Source organism: Sphaerodactylus townsendi, linkage group LG09 (genome assembly GCF_021028975.2).
Source record: "Sphaerodactylus townsendi isolate TG3544 linkage group LG09, MPM_Stown_v2.3, whole genome shotgun sequence".
In the NCBI taxonomy this organism is placed as follows: domain Eukaryota; kingdom Metazoa; phylum Chordata; class Lepidosauria; order Squamata; family Sphaerodactylidae; genus Sphaerodactylus; species Sphaerodactylus townsendi.
Window position 1 is genome coordinate 51,921,536 of NC_059433.1, and position 16,660 is coordinate 51,938,195.

The window sequence follows — 16,660 nt, forward strand, 5'->3', positions numbered from 1 at the left end:
ATGTCCCCGACCTCCATGCAGGCCAGGGGGCAGGGTGCCCAGAGAAAGAGTAGTTTCTGGGCACCATTTCCCTCCCATACACCTCCGGTAAAATATAAAGTGGGAGTTTAGTCTAAATCAGCCTTATACAACATGACCTGTGAGGTCAAGCACAGCACTAGTAGCCCTTTAATCAAGGGCTTGACTAACCTGTTTTTCCAATGTGCCTGGAACTACAAAAATGGCAGGTGTGTGTGTGTGTGTGTGTGTGTGTGTGTGTGTGTGTGTGTGTGTGTGTGAGAGAGAGAGAGAGAGAGAGAGAGAGAGAGAGAGAGAGAGAGAGAGAGAGACCTAGCAGAGCTTAATACCTAGCTATTGGGCTGTGTTGACTTAATACAGGGGTCCCCAAACTACGGCCCGGGGGCCAAATGTGGCCCCCTGAAGGCATTTATCTGGCCCGCCAGGCATGGCAGTGATAGCTTCATTCATGTGCAGTGGGGGCTCGAGGGAGAGGAGGAACCGGCCCCAACGGCTGTTGATTGCAGTTACATGATGGCACCCCCAAATCTTCATGAATTTTCTGACCCAGAGTTGGAAACCTTACATGTGGCAATGCCTGCTCTGGCCCTCCCTCCCTCAGCTACTCCATGTGTTGCTCTCAGGCTTTCTGTTCCGCCTCACTCCCATTGGCATCAGCCAGGCTGGCGAATCGCTCGCTGGCTGCTAGGGAGGAAAGAACCCAGGAAGATACCTGATCTTGGGTTAGATGGAATGTTTCATTGGGAAAGTTCTGCTTTTTTTTTTTTTTACAGGGGAAGGTATTCCACAGCCTCCCCAACAATATTTGGAGCCCACCCTGTACTTGACATACTTTGGTCACTGTTCTAAAAACAGACCATGACAGAAAGGCTGAAAGGTGAAATCAAACATTTTACAATCATTTGTGCATAGGAATTTGTTCATAGTTTTTTTTAGTCCGGCCCTCCAACAGTCTGAGGGACAGTGAACTGGCCCCCTGTTTAAAAAGTTTGGGGACCCCTGACTTAATATATCAAAAATGAAATACTGATCTAAGATTTTAGAGAAGGCAGGAAATAATACTTCTTAATGTTTAAATAGTGTACTTAATTGCTGAAGCTTAATTAGCAAGTGTAATTATCTTATATTTATTTTTCTGCAGGGTGGATTTGATTTAAATTAAACAGAGTTAAATCACTAGGCAGGAAAACTCAGTTTAATCTTGGCTTTCTATGTAACTTCTCATGATATTGTTGCATTGTTTACATCTAACATGAATGCCAGTCTTACGTCATTAAAATATTCCCAAACTTGGTCTCTATGGTAAATCTCATATCAATGAACATTACATTCAAAAAGACTTGAACATTTCTGCAATGGGTTGGTCAAATATGCTGATGTTTTTTCCTACTGACCATCTCTCCAGTCTCACGTGTATTGCTAGACTTCTTCTCTATTCTGCAACTAACAAATCTTAACTGAACTTCTGATATTTTGCATTTTTAGAAAGAGGTAAGGGATTTATTTATTTATGGCCCTCCTTTCTGAGCAAGACTGAAGGTGGATTGCAAAATAAAGAAAAAACAATGCAGTTAAACACCATAGTAAGACATCCATTAAGCATGAAAGGCTCAGATTACAATGTTTGTACATTTGAACTAAGATGACAAGATTAGAAGACAATGCAGAGGCAAAAAAATCAGTCTAAAATAGGGTATATCTTAAACAATACATAAAATGGCTTACTGCAGCTGACGAAAAGGCAGCAAAAGATACATGATTCCATACAACTCGACTAAACAGTGCAATAAACTACTATGCTATAATGATAAAAAGAAAACTCCTAATTGACTCTGCATGCACAAATCTCCAGAAGGACAGCAGGTCTGTTGTTTATTTCTCACCTGTATATATCCACAGGGTGGATCTGATTTAAATTAAACAGTTAAATCACTAGCCAGGAAAAGTCAGTTTAATCATGGCTTTCTAAGTAACTTATCATGATGTTGTTGCATTGTTTACATCTAACATGCATGCTTCTTTGAAATATTCCCAAACGGGCCTGTTGTTTATTTCTCACCTGTATGTATTATTTATTTCAAAATATTTTTGCTGTTCCAAAATATTTTTGCTGTTAGTGAGATCAGCCCAATTTCTGAAATGGGAGCATTATGGGGGATGGATGATTATGTATTTTTAGGAGGGAGGGTTAGGGTAGGGGATTGGATGGGAAGGGAATGGATTTTAAAGGAGATTTTATGATGGTTATTTGATTGTACCCCACTTTGGTGATGGGCAGGAAATAAGTACACAGAAAATAATGAATTTTTGGGTACACAAATCCAGTTTGTGAACTGTAAAACCACATAACTGCAATGATAGATACACTGAACACTGAGTCCCATTGGATAGACAGAAAAAAAGAAACCTAAATGCAGACGTTTCTGGAATACCATGAGACTGAGACATAAGTCTATGAACTATTGGAACTCATTTTTCTTAAATACTGTGAGTATATGATCTTGTTCTACAAAATTAGACATCTTTTAGCTCTAATGTATTGTTTCATATATGTTATTAAAATCTGATTTAAATAAAAAACTCTGATTTTAATTTTTAATTGATTTGTACACATCCTGCTCTTCAGTGTACAGAGCATAGCCACAGTTAAGATGGTAGACTTGAGAAAGATAATAGCTTCCAAAGCTAAACCAGAAGGAAGATGGGTATAGCCCAGAGGTCTGCAAACTGTGGCTCTCCAGATGTTAATGGACTACAATTCCCATCAGCCCTTGCCAACATGGCCAAATCTAACCCATAGGCTATAGCCCAGTCTTCTCAGATCTTAGAAGGTAAGCAGGATTGACACTTGGATGGGACACCACCAAGGAAGATTCTACAGTGAAAGGCCATGGCAAACCACCTTTGCTTCTCATTTGCCTTGACAGCCCCTTGCTGGGGCTGCTATAAGTTAGTTATGGCTTGATAGCACTTACGTTGTATAAGACAAAATACAAGTGATGCACAATACTAAATGAAAGCCTTTAGACATATTTTAAATGACCTCAGTTTAACTATTGCAGCAAATATTGTGTGTTCCAGACCACTATATTTTCTGGTAGGATGCCTGGATATGTATCTCAAATGGTTATGTTCAAAGTACTATTCCCAGATCCCACCTATTTATCCAAGCTGATCTCTCTTACCCTATCAATAAAACTACCAACTTAAACCCTTATTTCATGTTCCAGTTTCTCAACTTGAAACAATGTTCTACAGAATTTATGGGCATCTACTTAGTTATATGTTATCATGGCCCTGAAAGAGCCTATCACAATGCGCTAACACAGCAAGTCTCTATTTTTGATCTTACAGATGCTGCCTTGTCCATAATATCAGTCATTATTTCAGTGATTTTCAGTTGCTGTCTGCAACACTGTAGCATGTTGAGGTGACTTATGAGAACAAAACAAACAACCAAGGAAATAATAGTCCACATCCAGGTCAAATAGTGGCAAGATGGCAGATTAAAATTCTATACTGTCATCCAGAATAGTAATGCCCTAGTGACCTACATTATACAATGTCAAGCCAATAGTCTGCACTTGCAACTTGATAAGGAGTGTATCCCAAAGATCCTCCTCGTTCTACAACATGAGAATCCAACTAGTTAGAGAAGCCAGCAATAAATCTAGGACCTCAAACCTTCAAGTCACGTTCCACCGTTTTGCTATGAATCCCTACCTAATCATTTTAATTAAACTGGTGAACCTGTATATTATTAATTTTACTAAACAGCCACTTTATTCTCATATATGCACACACCCAGAATCTTTCATTCATTATTCCTCCCTACACTTTGGCCCTCATTCTCCTCCTTAACATTCACACCTATTTCATTATAGCTTAACTCAATAAATATAACCACACAGAATTAAAATTCCTAGTAAACAAATATTTGTAGGTACAGAAACAAACCAGATAACCAGCAGCCTGAACATCAGCTGGAATTTCTTTTGTCTATTGGGAGTTGCTGCGGGGGGGGGGGGGGCACAGAGTTACATCTCAAGCTTCAATATTCTGTGTCATTTTAAGATAGTAATAATAAAGATGCAATAAAATTATTAATGTAGCAAGAGAAAAGTGCATGTTAAAACACTTTGGGGTTGGACAAAGCAGCTGGTACATCACAGCAACTGGTATTCCTGATGACATGTAACATAAGAAACCAACCTCTTCTCCTAATCGCTTTGCATCTTCTGCATTTATGAGGCTGTTGTTCACTAAAACCAGATTTCCCTAAGTCTGTCCGCGCTCCGTATTCCTTGGAGAAGGAATAAAAATTACCTGCCACTGATTTTTCCTAAAAATAGAAACCCGCTGCCCCGAACGCAGAAGTTCCGCGCAGGAAACTATCAACTAGTTGAAAAGAAGAGGCGACAAACTAAATAAAATGGATCACACGAAGCCATTCCAGGAACAAGCTTGAAGATTCTTTGCACTGGCGGGCTCCGACTCCCTACTTTCCGAGAAAGGGGCATCATAAGGGAAGGAAGGGCGAAGCTGCTGAAGACCTGGCTTTGCCCTGAAAGCAGCGTTACCTTGTACTGATGGAAGCCGGCTAACTGCTCAGCAGTCACATATTGAATGGACCACATACCGGCCGCTGGGTCCTCTCGCGCCTTCTGCGCCGGGTTTCCCGCCGCTCCGCTTCTGTTTCGGCTTCAAGTGGAGTGGGCGGAGAGGGAGTAGGACAAGGAGGCGGGAGAGACGCCTCTCGCTCCACTCCCTCGCTGCGAGGAGGTCGGGTGCACGTGAAAGTGGTGTGGCTCCTCGCCCAAGTGCAGCTACGCTTCTGTGGAGAAGAGGTGGGCCCTTAGTTGTGGGTTACACTCGAGGGACCCATTTGATCTTGGCATTGCAGGCGCGTTTGTTATTCTCCTGCTCCTCGTGTTTCTGCGCCCTCTCTGAAAACGGCTCGCACTTTCAGTGAAATCCTTCCAAACATCGCAGGGTTGCTTATTTCGGACGTCCCTAAAGGTCATTACTTACTGAAAAAAAGGGTGCTTGCTGTCAAAAATATTAGACTTAGTGAATATTAGACTTATTGAAAATTTTTAAACTGGTCTACTCAGATTCTTGCTATGGTTCAGTGCTATTTACTCACAGAAAATTGCCCCTAGGACTGCGCAATTTTGTCATAATGGCTGCAATCCTAACATTATAATAGAGCGTATGTCTCTCTGATGCTTATTTTTTGCAGTCATGTCACAGCTGATTTATGGTAACCCCATGGGGTTTTCAAGGCAAGAGATGTTTGGAGGTGATTTGTCATTGCCTGTCTCTGTATGGGCTGAGAGAACTGTGACTGGCCCAAGGTCACCTGGCAACACTCCACTATCCTGGCTCTTTTTCCCTGTTGCATCTGAATCAAAATCCATTAATGAAGTAATAATGATCTGTAACATATTCTGACTTGATTCTTACCCATCATAAGCTCAAATGAAATACTGACATCATAAATCAGTTATTTTGTATCGTGATCACAGAACTCATGTGACAAGTGGTGAAAAATTGTGCCAGGCAGTTTAACTATATAATAATTGTTGGAAAACTCACAAAAACAGAATTGTTACTTTGCTCATGATATGGAATAAGGGTCAAATCATAGTAGACATTATGATGAACCTAGACGGCTTTAAGATGGGACTGGACAGATTAATGGAGCATATGTCAATCAGCAGCTAGTTACTACCCATGATAACTTCAGGGATGTATGCACAGGTTGTAAACTTCTGAATTCCAGTGCTAAAAGCTCTCTATGCCAGCCTTCTAGGCCAGCTGGTTGATGACTGGGTAAACTAGAATACTGAATTAAATGAACCATTGGTCTGATCCAGCAGGATTGTTTTGATGGACAATTCTTCATTGTTGCCATCCTCCAGGTAGTGCCTGGAAATCTCCCAGATTTTCAGCAGATCCCCAGACTACAGAGCTCAGTTCCCCTGGGAAAAATACGGCAGCTTCAGAGGGTGGACTTTATGGCATTATAGCCTGCTGACGTCCCTCCCCTTCCCAAACCTCACAAGTTCCACTCCCCGAACTCCAGGAATCTCCCAACCTGGAGCTGGTAATCCCTCCCATAATAAATAAATGCATTCTCAGGGAACCCAATGTTACCGTAACTAACATATACTTTACTACTGACTTTTAAGAGAATTCCGATACATTCGGGCTGCTCATGCTCAGCAGCAAAGCACAGATTAATGTAGCAAAAATTACTTTCTGCAGAGCGCATGCGCACCGAGTTGCAACAAGACATAATGGTCCTGGGGCACGACAGCCCTCAGGAGGCGAGAGAGAGAAGCTTCAAGGAAGGCGCCGGCGCTTACGTCACAATTATTATTCTGTATTTCCCCCAATCAAGAGCGCAGCCAGGGCAACGGCGCCAAATTGGTGGGGTGTGGAGTTTAGTCCTGCTGCTGGAAGAATTCCCCCTGGGGTAGTGGGAGGGGAGTTTGTGGTGGGTCTTCCACGTCACGTGACTAATGAAAGGCTGGTTCTGAGAGACTGCGATGCCCAACAAGAAGGTACCGGGAGGGGGAGGAGGGTGGGCTGTAAAGGTTGCTTTGGCGGTAGGTGGAAATGTGGTCTGCAAGTTGCATTGCCAACTTAAAAAAAAAATTAATCACAAACATTTTAGATCTCGTTGTGGATGCTCCTGAGCGCTCTTAGTAGATCCACAGGCCCTTTCGGTTTTACGCTGAGCCTTGCAAGGAGTTAAGCCCCGAAATGATGTTTCACATTTCGACCAGGGAGTGGGTATATGGGAGGAGTAGGAAGAATAAGTATCCTGGGAGTGAAGAGTGGACTGTGTTTCGCTCAGGGTTAGCAGGAGTATACTGGCGTCCCCTTGCATTTTTTGTTTGCTTGTTTATTTCCTGCACCTTTTGTTTGCTTGTTTATTTCCCATGGTTCATTTAATTCAGTGTTCCAGTTTACCCAGTTTTGTTGGTTTATTTCCCACTTGGTTTTCAACGAGGGTTACTTTAGGCAAAAGAAATGTACAATAAATAAAACTATAAATACGTGTTAAGTTTAAAAAGCTGAAAACCTTAAACCTTTCATGGAGATTTGATTGATCAGACTGTGAGTGTGAGGATTCAAAATTATATAGTAGGGATCTGCATATGTGTGAGTAATTTTATTTAGCAGTGAAAACTGGAGCTGGCAGAAATGTAAGCTTTTCAGTGAGACTGAACTTTAATTATGAGAATTTTGTGGCTGACTGTGGCAGTGGCTCTGCATAAAATTCCTAAATTGTCAGTTTTGAAAGGCTGAAAAGCATGGCAAGTTAATTATAAAGTAGTTAAATTAGATGTCATAATGTATAATATAATTCAGTGTAACAATTGACAGAATGCTGTGTGATCCCCCGCCCTCCCACAACTGCAGGAGCAACAAGTGTGTCTGTAAAAAAAGTTTCAGGGCCCTAGAATTTTTCCCAGCATTTCTTTGCACCATATCTTTTGTTTTCAACAGAAAATCTGAGATGGCTAATACAGAAGGGGCTTGCTGTTACCCTGCTGGAATTTTTCACAAACTGTACAAAATATGAATGTTTCAAAGCAGGTCAATGAAATAAGTGTTGGCGTTTGTTTCTGCTCTCAGTGCCTGTAGACATAAATGTGTTGTTGATGTAATCTGAGGGAAGAGGCCTTAGCAGGTGGGCGATGAAGTTCTCCTGTTTGAATGTATAAATAAAATAAGAGCCTAATTACTGCCTCCTCCAAAGGCTTAGGGGGAGCTCCTGACACAATTAGTTTTTCAGACTTTCACTATTTCCCCATCATGTTTTCACTAACTAGGAAGTGTGGTAGATCCAGTTGCTGATTGTGGCCTTTACAGTTTTAAAGATCCTAATAGTTTTGGTAAGAGAGACCAACTGTCCATATAACTCTGAGAAGCAGGTGCTTCTGACAAATCTGGTATAGATGGCATCCAAGCTGGGCTGCTTAAGATAAATTTTATTGACAAAGAATCTCACAAAAATGTAGTAACTAATAAAAGGTTGCAGACCACATTAAATTAATTCTGCTTAGTGAAATTGAAGTGATGTGATAGTGGTAGAAAAATAATGGGCTTGATTGACCCCTCTGTCATGTCGTAGGTTTGAATATAGGGCTCTATAGCATGCTTTATCTGATTAGGTATTAATTGTCTACCATGGAAGATCTGTTTACATATACAGTGGAAGGTAACATGGTGCAATGGTTAGAGGGTTGGACTAGTATGTAGAAGACACATGTTCAAATACCCATTGTTTCATGAAAGCTTCCTGGGTGACATTGTGCCACTCTCACTGCTTGCAGCCTAACTGACCACACAGGGCTGTAGGATAAAATAGAAGAGGGATGAATGGTATTGTAAGCCATTTTGGTCCCCCACTAGGGAGCAAAACAGGATATACAAATTTAAATAAGTCATAAATTTAATAAATGGAACAATGAAATTATAGTTGAGATACCACACGGCCTATGTTGGTAACCATGAATAGATTCTCTTCAAAAAACATGGCAGTTTTAACATAATTTTTCAAAGCATATAACTTTGATTTTTTTGGTGAGAAACACATTGAATGTGCAAGTTAGCTGCCTTGAATATAATTCAGTTCATTCCAGATGTTCACTTGTTCTCTCTTTCAGGCAATTTTAACACAAGATGCTCATGATGTGTCCAGTTTTGTTTCCAGAAAAAAGTTAATTAAAACATCTGTTGTGGCTAAAGAATAGAATTTTTGTCACTACATGTTTGTCACAGTTTTAGAGGACCAGGGTGTCTTTCTTTGGAATACCTCTAGTATATTTCGGGGTGAGAGCAGGAAGGAATGGGCAGTATTCAGAACTGACGAAGCATTGCCTTCAGTGAATGGCATGATAACTTTTAGCCCTACTTTTTGATATGAGATAATAAAAGAAAAAAAGTATTCCACAAAGTTCATCAGAATTAATAACAGTTCTGTTTATGTAGTGATTGCCACTCATTGGTTCTTGCATACTCTATATTACTATCAAATCCATTTGCTACATAAATATAGTTACAATAGATACCTATCATATAACAGATGTGAAACTGTATGAACTGTGTAAAACTGTTCAAACACACTTTAAAGAGACCAAGTTATGCTAATATAATAGCTCATAATGGATTTCTTTAAAAAATCTGGAGAAAAAAAGTCTTTACATGCTTGTTGAGATAGTGGGGATTCCCTTGTCCCTACTGGGTCTTTCTGGGAAAGGCTTTATCCTATATAGTATACTCTTAAACAGTTAACACCTTTATAAGTCTGTTGAAGTCAAAGGGCTTAGAAGGGTAAAACTGCTTCAAATTACACTCTTGGAGAACACTCCTAAGCAAGTCTACTTCAACTCCTAGTCAGGTCTATTTAGTTCCTCCAAGGACAGAAGAAAAGGAAAGTTTGGATTTACACCCTGCTTTTCTCAGTTCAGCTCTACCAGCTGCATTGGTTACCAGAGGAGTACCGAATCAGATTCAAGATTTTGTCTTAACCTTTAAATCGCTGAATGGTGTGGGGCTGTTGTATCTATGGGACCACCTCTCCAAATACACTCCCAGGAGAGAACCCTACTCTATGAATAACAGTAATCCCTGGCCCAAAAGATATCTGGCTATCCTTGACTAGGGCCAGAGCATTTTCACCTGGTGGAATGCTCTGTTGAATGACACCTGAGTTCTGTGAGACTTGTCTCAGTTCTTCAGGGCCTAAGATGGAACTATGGTTGAGGACAGCAGTGGCACTCTCCATCATCACAGGCATCCCTACCTTTATCGCTATTCCTACTTCCTTTCCCTTTTCATCTTATTTTCCTTCATTTCCCTTACTGTAATAGAATTTTAAGGGGCTATAAAGTATGAACAGTGTAATTGGGTTTTAACTGGATTTTCTATGACCTGTGAGCATGTTCCATTATATACGGCTTCTTTGTTTTGATTCTTTTTGCCTTTTCTTTTTCACATTTCCCTTCACATTTCCTTCATTCACCTTATTTCGTGGTGCAGGGTTTTAAATTATGCAGGGTTTTAAATTGGTTTTTCTATAAGCTGCTCGAGCCCATTTGTGGGGGTGGGGGAGGGCGGCATACAGGTCAAACAATAAAGCAGCTTACGAACTCCTTCCCTTCCTCTCCATAGCAGGCACCTTGAGAGGTCAGTGGGGCTGAGAGAGTTCTGAGAGAAGTGTGACTGGCCCAAGGTCACTCAGCAGGCTTCTTGTGTAGGAGTGGGAAATCAAACCCAGATTAAAGTCCAGTGCACTTAACCATAGCTAGTGATAGACCAAATAGTTATTGTATCCAAACAGTGGATCTTGTTGATCACAGCTAGTGAGTAAGATTTCAGGTCAGTCTTTAATATATCAAGGTCCTACACTGCTGATTTTTAAAATCCAACAGTGCAATTGTACATTCATAGTGATTAACACACAGTTGTGCTAATTTTTGCAGTACAGTATATTGCTGGTTGTATGTATTTCTCCTTTCCCCTTGATGTCTTTCGCTCAACTTAAATCATGTCTATACAGTATAATCAAGAATTGGGTTGGAAATCTAGGAGTCTTAAAATGTTCTGATCTGCATTATTTCTATTTTTATAAACCTTCATAATTTTGAGTTATATCGAGTACATTAAACTAATAAATATTGTTATTGAAAGAAATGGTTGATTTTTGGGTGTGGTTTTTTTGCAGCGTAAGTGGGTGGACTGCATGGATCTTGCCTCCTTTCCAGATGACAAGCCTGTAGTAGAAGGAAAGCCAAGTGCTGGGACAGTCGTGGCTGGTGCTGCAGTTTTGAGTACTTGGCTTCGCTGTGGTGATGGATTTCAGATGGATAGCATGCTGGAGGTAAGATGGCATTTTTTTGGGTAAAACATGTTGATTATGAAAACATGTTGATTATGAAGAATGTAGTAATAGACATTTTTATTAGAGTCTGCATCTTATAAGGATTTTGTTACACACATAATGATCTGCTCTTTAATTCAGGATTCTCTAGCATGGCACCCATGGACTCTATGGTAGGGTGATTTTAAGTCAAAGCTTGTTATTGGGTGCCCTCTTTCAAATGAAATAGTTTTTCCCCCTGCAATTATCACCATGGGCAGTGGGAGATCCGGATTGTTAAGCACCTGGATTTTAGTTAGTTTGTGGTTCCATTCTTCTTTCTCTTTCTTGCCCACCCCCCATTCTTTTCCTTTTTATTCTTTCTTCTTCCTTTCTCCCTCCCTCAGGCTTTCCTTCACTTTTTTCATTCCCCTTTTGCAAATCAAGGAAGAAGATATTGGGCATGGCTCTGCCTCTTGCAGCAGCCATTTTGAAATGGCACTCACCAGCTTCTCTCAAAATTCTAAAAGTGCTCACGGGCCATTGAAGGTTGGAGACCCATGCATTAACTCTGTTCATTGATTTTTACTGAGGGAATGTAGTGCACCTCCCTGGTGCTCTTTCCTGTAGATAAGAGTAAAATCAGCACCAACATTAGCCATGACTCCCTTTTGCCAGATCTGAAGTTAATTAGCAAGACTAGTCAATATTAACCATTGGTATTGTTGGTGCAAATGTTAATTCTTAACCGCACTTCAGTCTGGGAGTACCTGGGGGACAGAGTGAGCAATCCTATGGCATAGTGCTAATCTTTTCATGGTGGTTCAGCAGTGTTACTGTCTGGCTGAAATACATTCCTTTGTGCCTTGTTAGCTATCATGTGATGTTATAAGCAGCCTACTTACCCAATGACTTAATTATATCCAGTCACTGGCACAGATGTCAATCAGGCAAAGTTCTAGAAGAATCTTGAATGTTGCCAGAGCAGTAGCAGAATCCCAGTTCAGTCAAATAATGTAAAGAATAACATAGCATGTAACATGATTTAGAGATACTTTGAGCAGTGTTTCTGTATGGTTTGCCAATGACAGAGACGCACTGCTGGAAATCTTTAAGAGCGAACTGAAAAATATTGTCAACTCTTTGATTTTAGTATGCATAATCAGTAATGTTCTTTATAAAATAAACTGAAGTGATATTTGTGAATACTCTCAAACATTTTCCGTTTCAGGACAATATTAATGGTTATCTATTAATTGTGTAATCATTTGCATTATAAAACAGACCTCAAAATCTTCAGAAAGAACATCTAGAGCTAAAAAGAGCTTTACGTCACTACTCCAGTCAACTGCTGAAGGTACAATAGCTGTTTTATCTTCTGCTGTTAACAGCATAAGAGTATGTGTGCTTAACTTGTATAGCTTTTTCAACGGTTCACAATTCCTGTATTAGTCTAGGGATAATGAGAATGACACCATTTCCTTCCCAACCAGACATTGTATATACTATTGCCCGAGTATGCCTATGGCAAAGGGAAACATTCAAATTTGTGGACGTTGTCAAGACTGAGCTTTGCCTAGCTCTGTAGTAGATGACTTTTATCTTGTGATGTAAAATGTACTGAATATATGTTTTTGTTTCTCTGAAACTTATGCATTATGTATACATTTTGTTGCTCTGAAACTTATACATTATGGCATTTTTGGGTGGAAAATGAGTTCTGAAGTTCTGAACGTCACATAGAGGCGATAAGTGTTGTCAGACCTTTTTTTAACGATGTGGCAACTTTCACATAAACTTTTACAAAAAGATGAAAAAAATGTGCTGTATGTGGGAATGGGATGAAAATTTGATCATGAAGAGATAGTACTGGCACATCCAGACATAGCTTAATCAGTCTTTTCAAATTGCAGAATCCCTGTGAAGAGAATTATTCATTGCAAATCTACATACAAAAAGTGCTGCAAGTACTTCGGGTTTTTTTTTTCAAAAAAACAATAGATAGCTGCTTGCAGTGCTTTTGAAGTACATTGTGATAGAGAAGCTGTGAAACAGATGTTGCTGGCACGGTTGATTTGGAAAGAATGCTGCATTTCAGTGTTACAACTGAATAGCCATGCATGTCTAAATATCATTTTTAGTTGTATTTACATGTTTTTCACTTTTAAAGACCCTAAAATGTTTTGCCAATTTAATAGTAGAATCTGAGGAAATGTATTAATATCTGGCAATGTAACAAACGTTCCACTCAGGTGTGATTGGCAGGATGTAAGAATAAACAGATTTAAAGAGAGTGTACCTTGGATCTCTTCTGAGATGCTATCTACAATAAAATTAAGGTGCTTTGTGAAACTGAACCTTGCTCCAGTACCCTTTCACAACTTGAGCATATGTGGCTGGGAAGTAGTTCAAAATGTCCCGAAGTTTCCTTAACATAGCATTTGTGGGATGTGTTCTATGCCAGTCATCTGATTCCTGCAATTCATTTTATCTTTTTGAGACTGATAAATGTTACAGGTTTTAGAAGAGCTAGTGTAGAATAATGTCTAAGAGACTGAACTCAGGAAATCGCCAATTCTTCTCTAGCTTCTTCCAGGAGCTGTTGTTAGGTAGCTTAGGAAAACGACAGCATTTCAGCCACTGCTCCATATCTACAATAAGGCAATAGTAAGCTGTAAGGGGTCATTCCCTTCCCTAACCTGTTTGGTTTTCCCTTCTTTCCTTGCTTGTCCACTTTCCTGGAGGATGCATCAATCTTGGATCCATTTGAATCTAGATTCCGATTCTAGATTGTCCAAGCAACAGAGATTGCTCTGGTTGCCTTTACAGGTGATCTCCAGAGACAACTAGACCAAGGCAGGTTGGCACAGCTGTTATTGCTCAGTCTGATGGCAGTGTTCGACACAGTGGATTATGATTTACTGATCCACCACCTTGCCTATGCTGAAACCCTTGGGACAGCCTTGCAGTGGCTGAGTTCATTTCTTCCAGGTTGGGGACAGAGGATTGACAAGGGGAGAGAACCTCATTGGTCCATTCATTGTGAGGGGTCTCACAACAGACTACTCTCTCTCTAATTTTATTTAACATCTACATGCTCTTCCTCACCAAGATTCAGATTTTGGGGCTGAATGTTCACTAGTACGCTGGTGACACTCAGCTATATCTGTTAATGGACAGCTGGCCAGATACTGCCCTGAATATATTGGCCAGTTGTTTGCATGCTGTGGGGATATGGTTGAAGAAGAGCCAGCTGAAGTTAAATCTGTTGAAGACAAAGGTCCTGTGGCCGGGTTGGGGAGGGGTTTGGGGTGACTCTTGATAGGGCACAATTAATGCCTGTGCTGACTGTCAAGAGCTTGGGGGTGATCCTGGGTACCTCCTTATTCATGGAGGCCCAGGTCACGAGTGCAGTCCGCTTAGAATTTTATCATCTATGCCAGGTGAGTCAATTGGTTCCTTACCTGTCCCAGTCTTAACTTCCATCCAAATACTAGCCATAGCATTTTGGAGGTCATTAATTCATCAGTTTGTCTTAAGTCAGAAGCAACTGATGGCACTTAACACAAACGTGACCCAGGCTGGCCCTGTTGTACAGGATTTTTTATCTGCCACGTGCCTCTGTTGGCTATTTGATATAACCTTCTTACATGCTTGCATTGGATTCCATAAATGGAAAAGATTTCTGTCTATGGAGGATAACTTTCTTACCGCCCTATGCTTCTACCCAAAATGCTGTTCCTGGGAATTGGAGACTCCAAGAATAGTGTCAGAGTTTGAAGTTCGCAGCAAGATGGGACAAGCTGGCAGAAATTGCCTTTTGCTTCCACCTGTGGAAATGTTCTGTGGGATCCAAGACAATGTGTGCAACATACTTTGAACAAAATACTTTGAGCATCTATAATTATTAAACCTTATAGTTATTATGCCATAGTATAGCACAACCTGTCCTAAATATAAAGATCATAATCTTGTGGTTCTCCGTTTGCATCTTCAAGAAATTTCTTATTTGATTTTTCTTTGACAACAGCTTATGGTGTGGTTGCTTGTGGAGCAAATCACTTTCTGTACTCTTCTTATCGTGTTTATCGTGTAATATCGTGTTTCCCGCAGAATAAGACAGGGTCTTATATTAATTTTTGCTCCAAAAGATGCATTAGGGCTTATTTTAAGGGGATGTCTTATTTTTTGAGCCCCAGGGGCATAGGAAGGAAAACAGAGGCCAGGGCAAAATGGCACCTGGGCGTGTCTGCCATACCCCCCACAAGGCCATGCACCCAATGAGGCCACACACCCTGTCTGGCCAGGCACAAGTACCTCAGACGCCCAGGCTACATGCAGGCCTGCTGGCTCTGTGCTTTAATAAAGGTTGTCTTTTAGCAGGCATGGTCCTGCCTTTTGCCTATCTTTTAAGTTATGGTGAGCATTTTTAAAATTATGACTTTTAACTGTAATGTAGGTTTAACATGTTGTTGCCGCCCTGAGCCTTTCTGGGATGGGCAGGATATAAAAATAAAAATGAATTAATTTGTTTTAACAGCATACCCATGAGTCTTTGTTAAATATGCAAATTATTAATTATATTTCAAGCATCCTCCAACAATACTGAAAAAACTTGAAGTAATTTTTTTTTGCAAGCCTGTTATTTTAGGATCTCCTGCTGGAGAAGATTGTAGTGAAGATCCAGATTACCTGTTGGTAATTAGCGTCATACATTTCTTAATAGCATTTGGCACAGTAGCATGGGTTGTGGGTACTAGTAGTAATTTTTAGCTTCTCTGCCATTCTAAATGAATGCTGTTCAAGACTGTAAACTCTAGGAATTTGTTCCAAGTTAGTTCATTTTTATATTGGTTTCAAACATTGTTTATAATGTATGAATTCACATTTTAAGCACTAAATGCTTGAACTAAGGTTGCTGCTTTAATACCTGACACATCTTGGTATTTTATGTAATGGTTGTGATATGCACATTGTAACGTAACTTACAGGAGCAAGTTGAATTTGGAATACTATGACATTATACTAAGGATCTGCATATTCTTTTCCATAGGAATCCCTAAAAACAAGAGTTCAAGTGAATTCACGGAAATATTATGGAGCTCCAGTGGGAGTGACTTGTCAGATGATGAAAACAAGACTTTGACTGCCAGATTACCTAGCCCGAAAGTGGCAAAATATGATTTGGTTTCCAAGGATGGTGAGGTTTTTTTTGCATGTTCCATAATATTTATAACCTTCCTTTCTATAATGCCCAAGGTGGTTTATCAAACATAACATACAGCTGTAAAAACATAATGAAACACAAAATACATCTAGCCAAAACTTGCAACATTGTCACAATCAGTTGCCAGAGACATTCATTAGTCATTTCTGCTGAAGGGGCATCAAAATAATTCTGCTTTGCAGCATTTTAAGGAAGGAACTGAGCATAAAAAAACCTTTCTGTTCTTTGTCTGGGAGGTGGTTTCAGTGTTTGGGCACCTGATGACCAATAGCTGGTGCATGGGTTCATATGGTAAAAGATGTTCTGTTTGATAGGAAGGTCCCAGGTCATGAAAAGCTCTGAAGGTAACCATCAGCACCTTAAACTGACCCTGGAAACAAATGGCTAACCAGTGAAGTTGTTGAAGCATAATTGTTATCTGATCATACTGGCATAAACCAGTTACTAATCCAGTGACAGCATTCCATGCCAACTGAAATTTCTGAATAGCTTCCAGGGGTATCCCCCTGAATAATGCATTGCAATAATCTACAGTG

At 40.2% G+C, this 16,660-nt stretch overlaps 2 protein-coding genes across 2 annotated transcripts in view; one reads left to right on the forward strand and one right to left on the reverse strand.

Moving 5' to 3' along the window:
- The window catches only part of LOC125439339 (ethanolaminephosphotransferase 1-like), a 44,963-nt gene extending 40,267 nt beyond the window's left edge, over nucleotides 1–4,696 (reverse strand). The window contains exon 1 of the mRNA XM_048508401.1: nucleotides 4,599–4,696. Within this exon, the coding sequence (XP_048364358.1) occupies nucleotides 4,599–4,655 (57 nt within the window). The 5' untranslated portion in view covers nucleotides 4,656–4,696. The remainder of the gene's footprint in view (nucleotides 1–4,598) is intronic.
- Nucleotides 4,697–6,459: 1,763 nt separating this feature from the next.
- Nucleotides 6,460–16,660, forward strand: part of SPIDR (scaffold protein involved in DNA repair) — a 177,920-nt gene continuing 167,719 nt past the window's right edge. Inside the window, exons 1-4 of the mRNA XM_048508338.1 lie at nucleotides 6,460–6,587; nucleotides 10,763–10,918; nucleotides 12,182–12,254; nucleotides 15,951–16,097. Coding sequence (XP_048364295.1) covers nucleotides 6,573–6,587; nucleotides 10,763–10,918; nucleotides 12,182–12,254; nucleotides 15,951–16,097 — 391 coding nt within the window. The 5' untranslated portion in view covers nucleotides 6,460–6,572. The remainder of the gene's footprint in view (nucleotides 6,588–10,762; nucleotides 10,919–12,181; nucleotides 12,255–15,950; nucleotides 16,098–16,660) is intronic.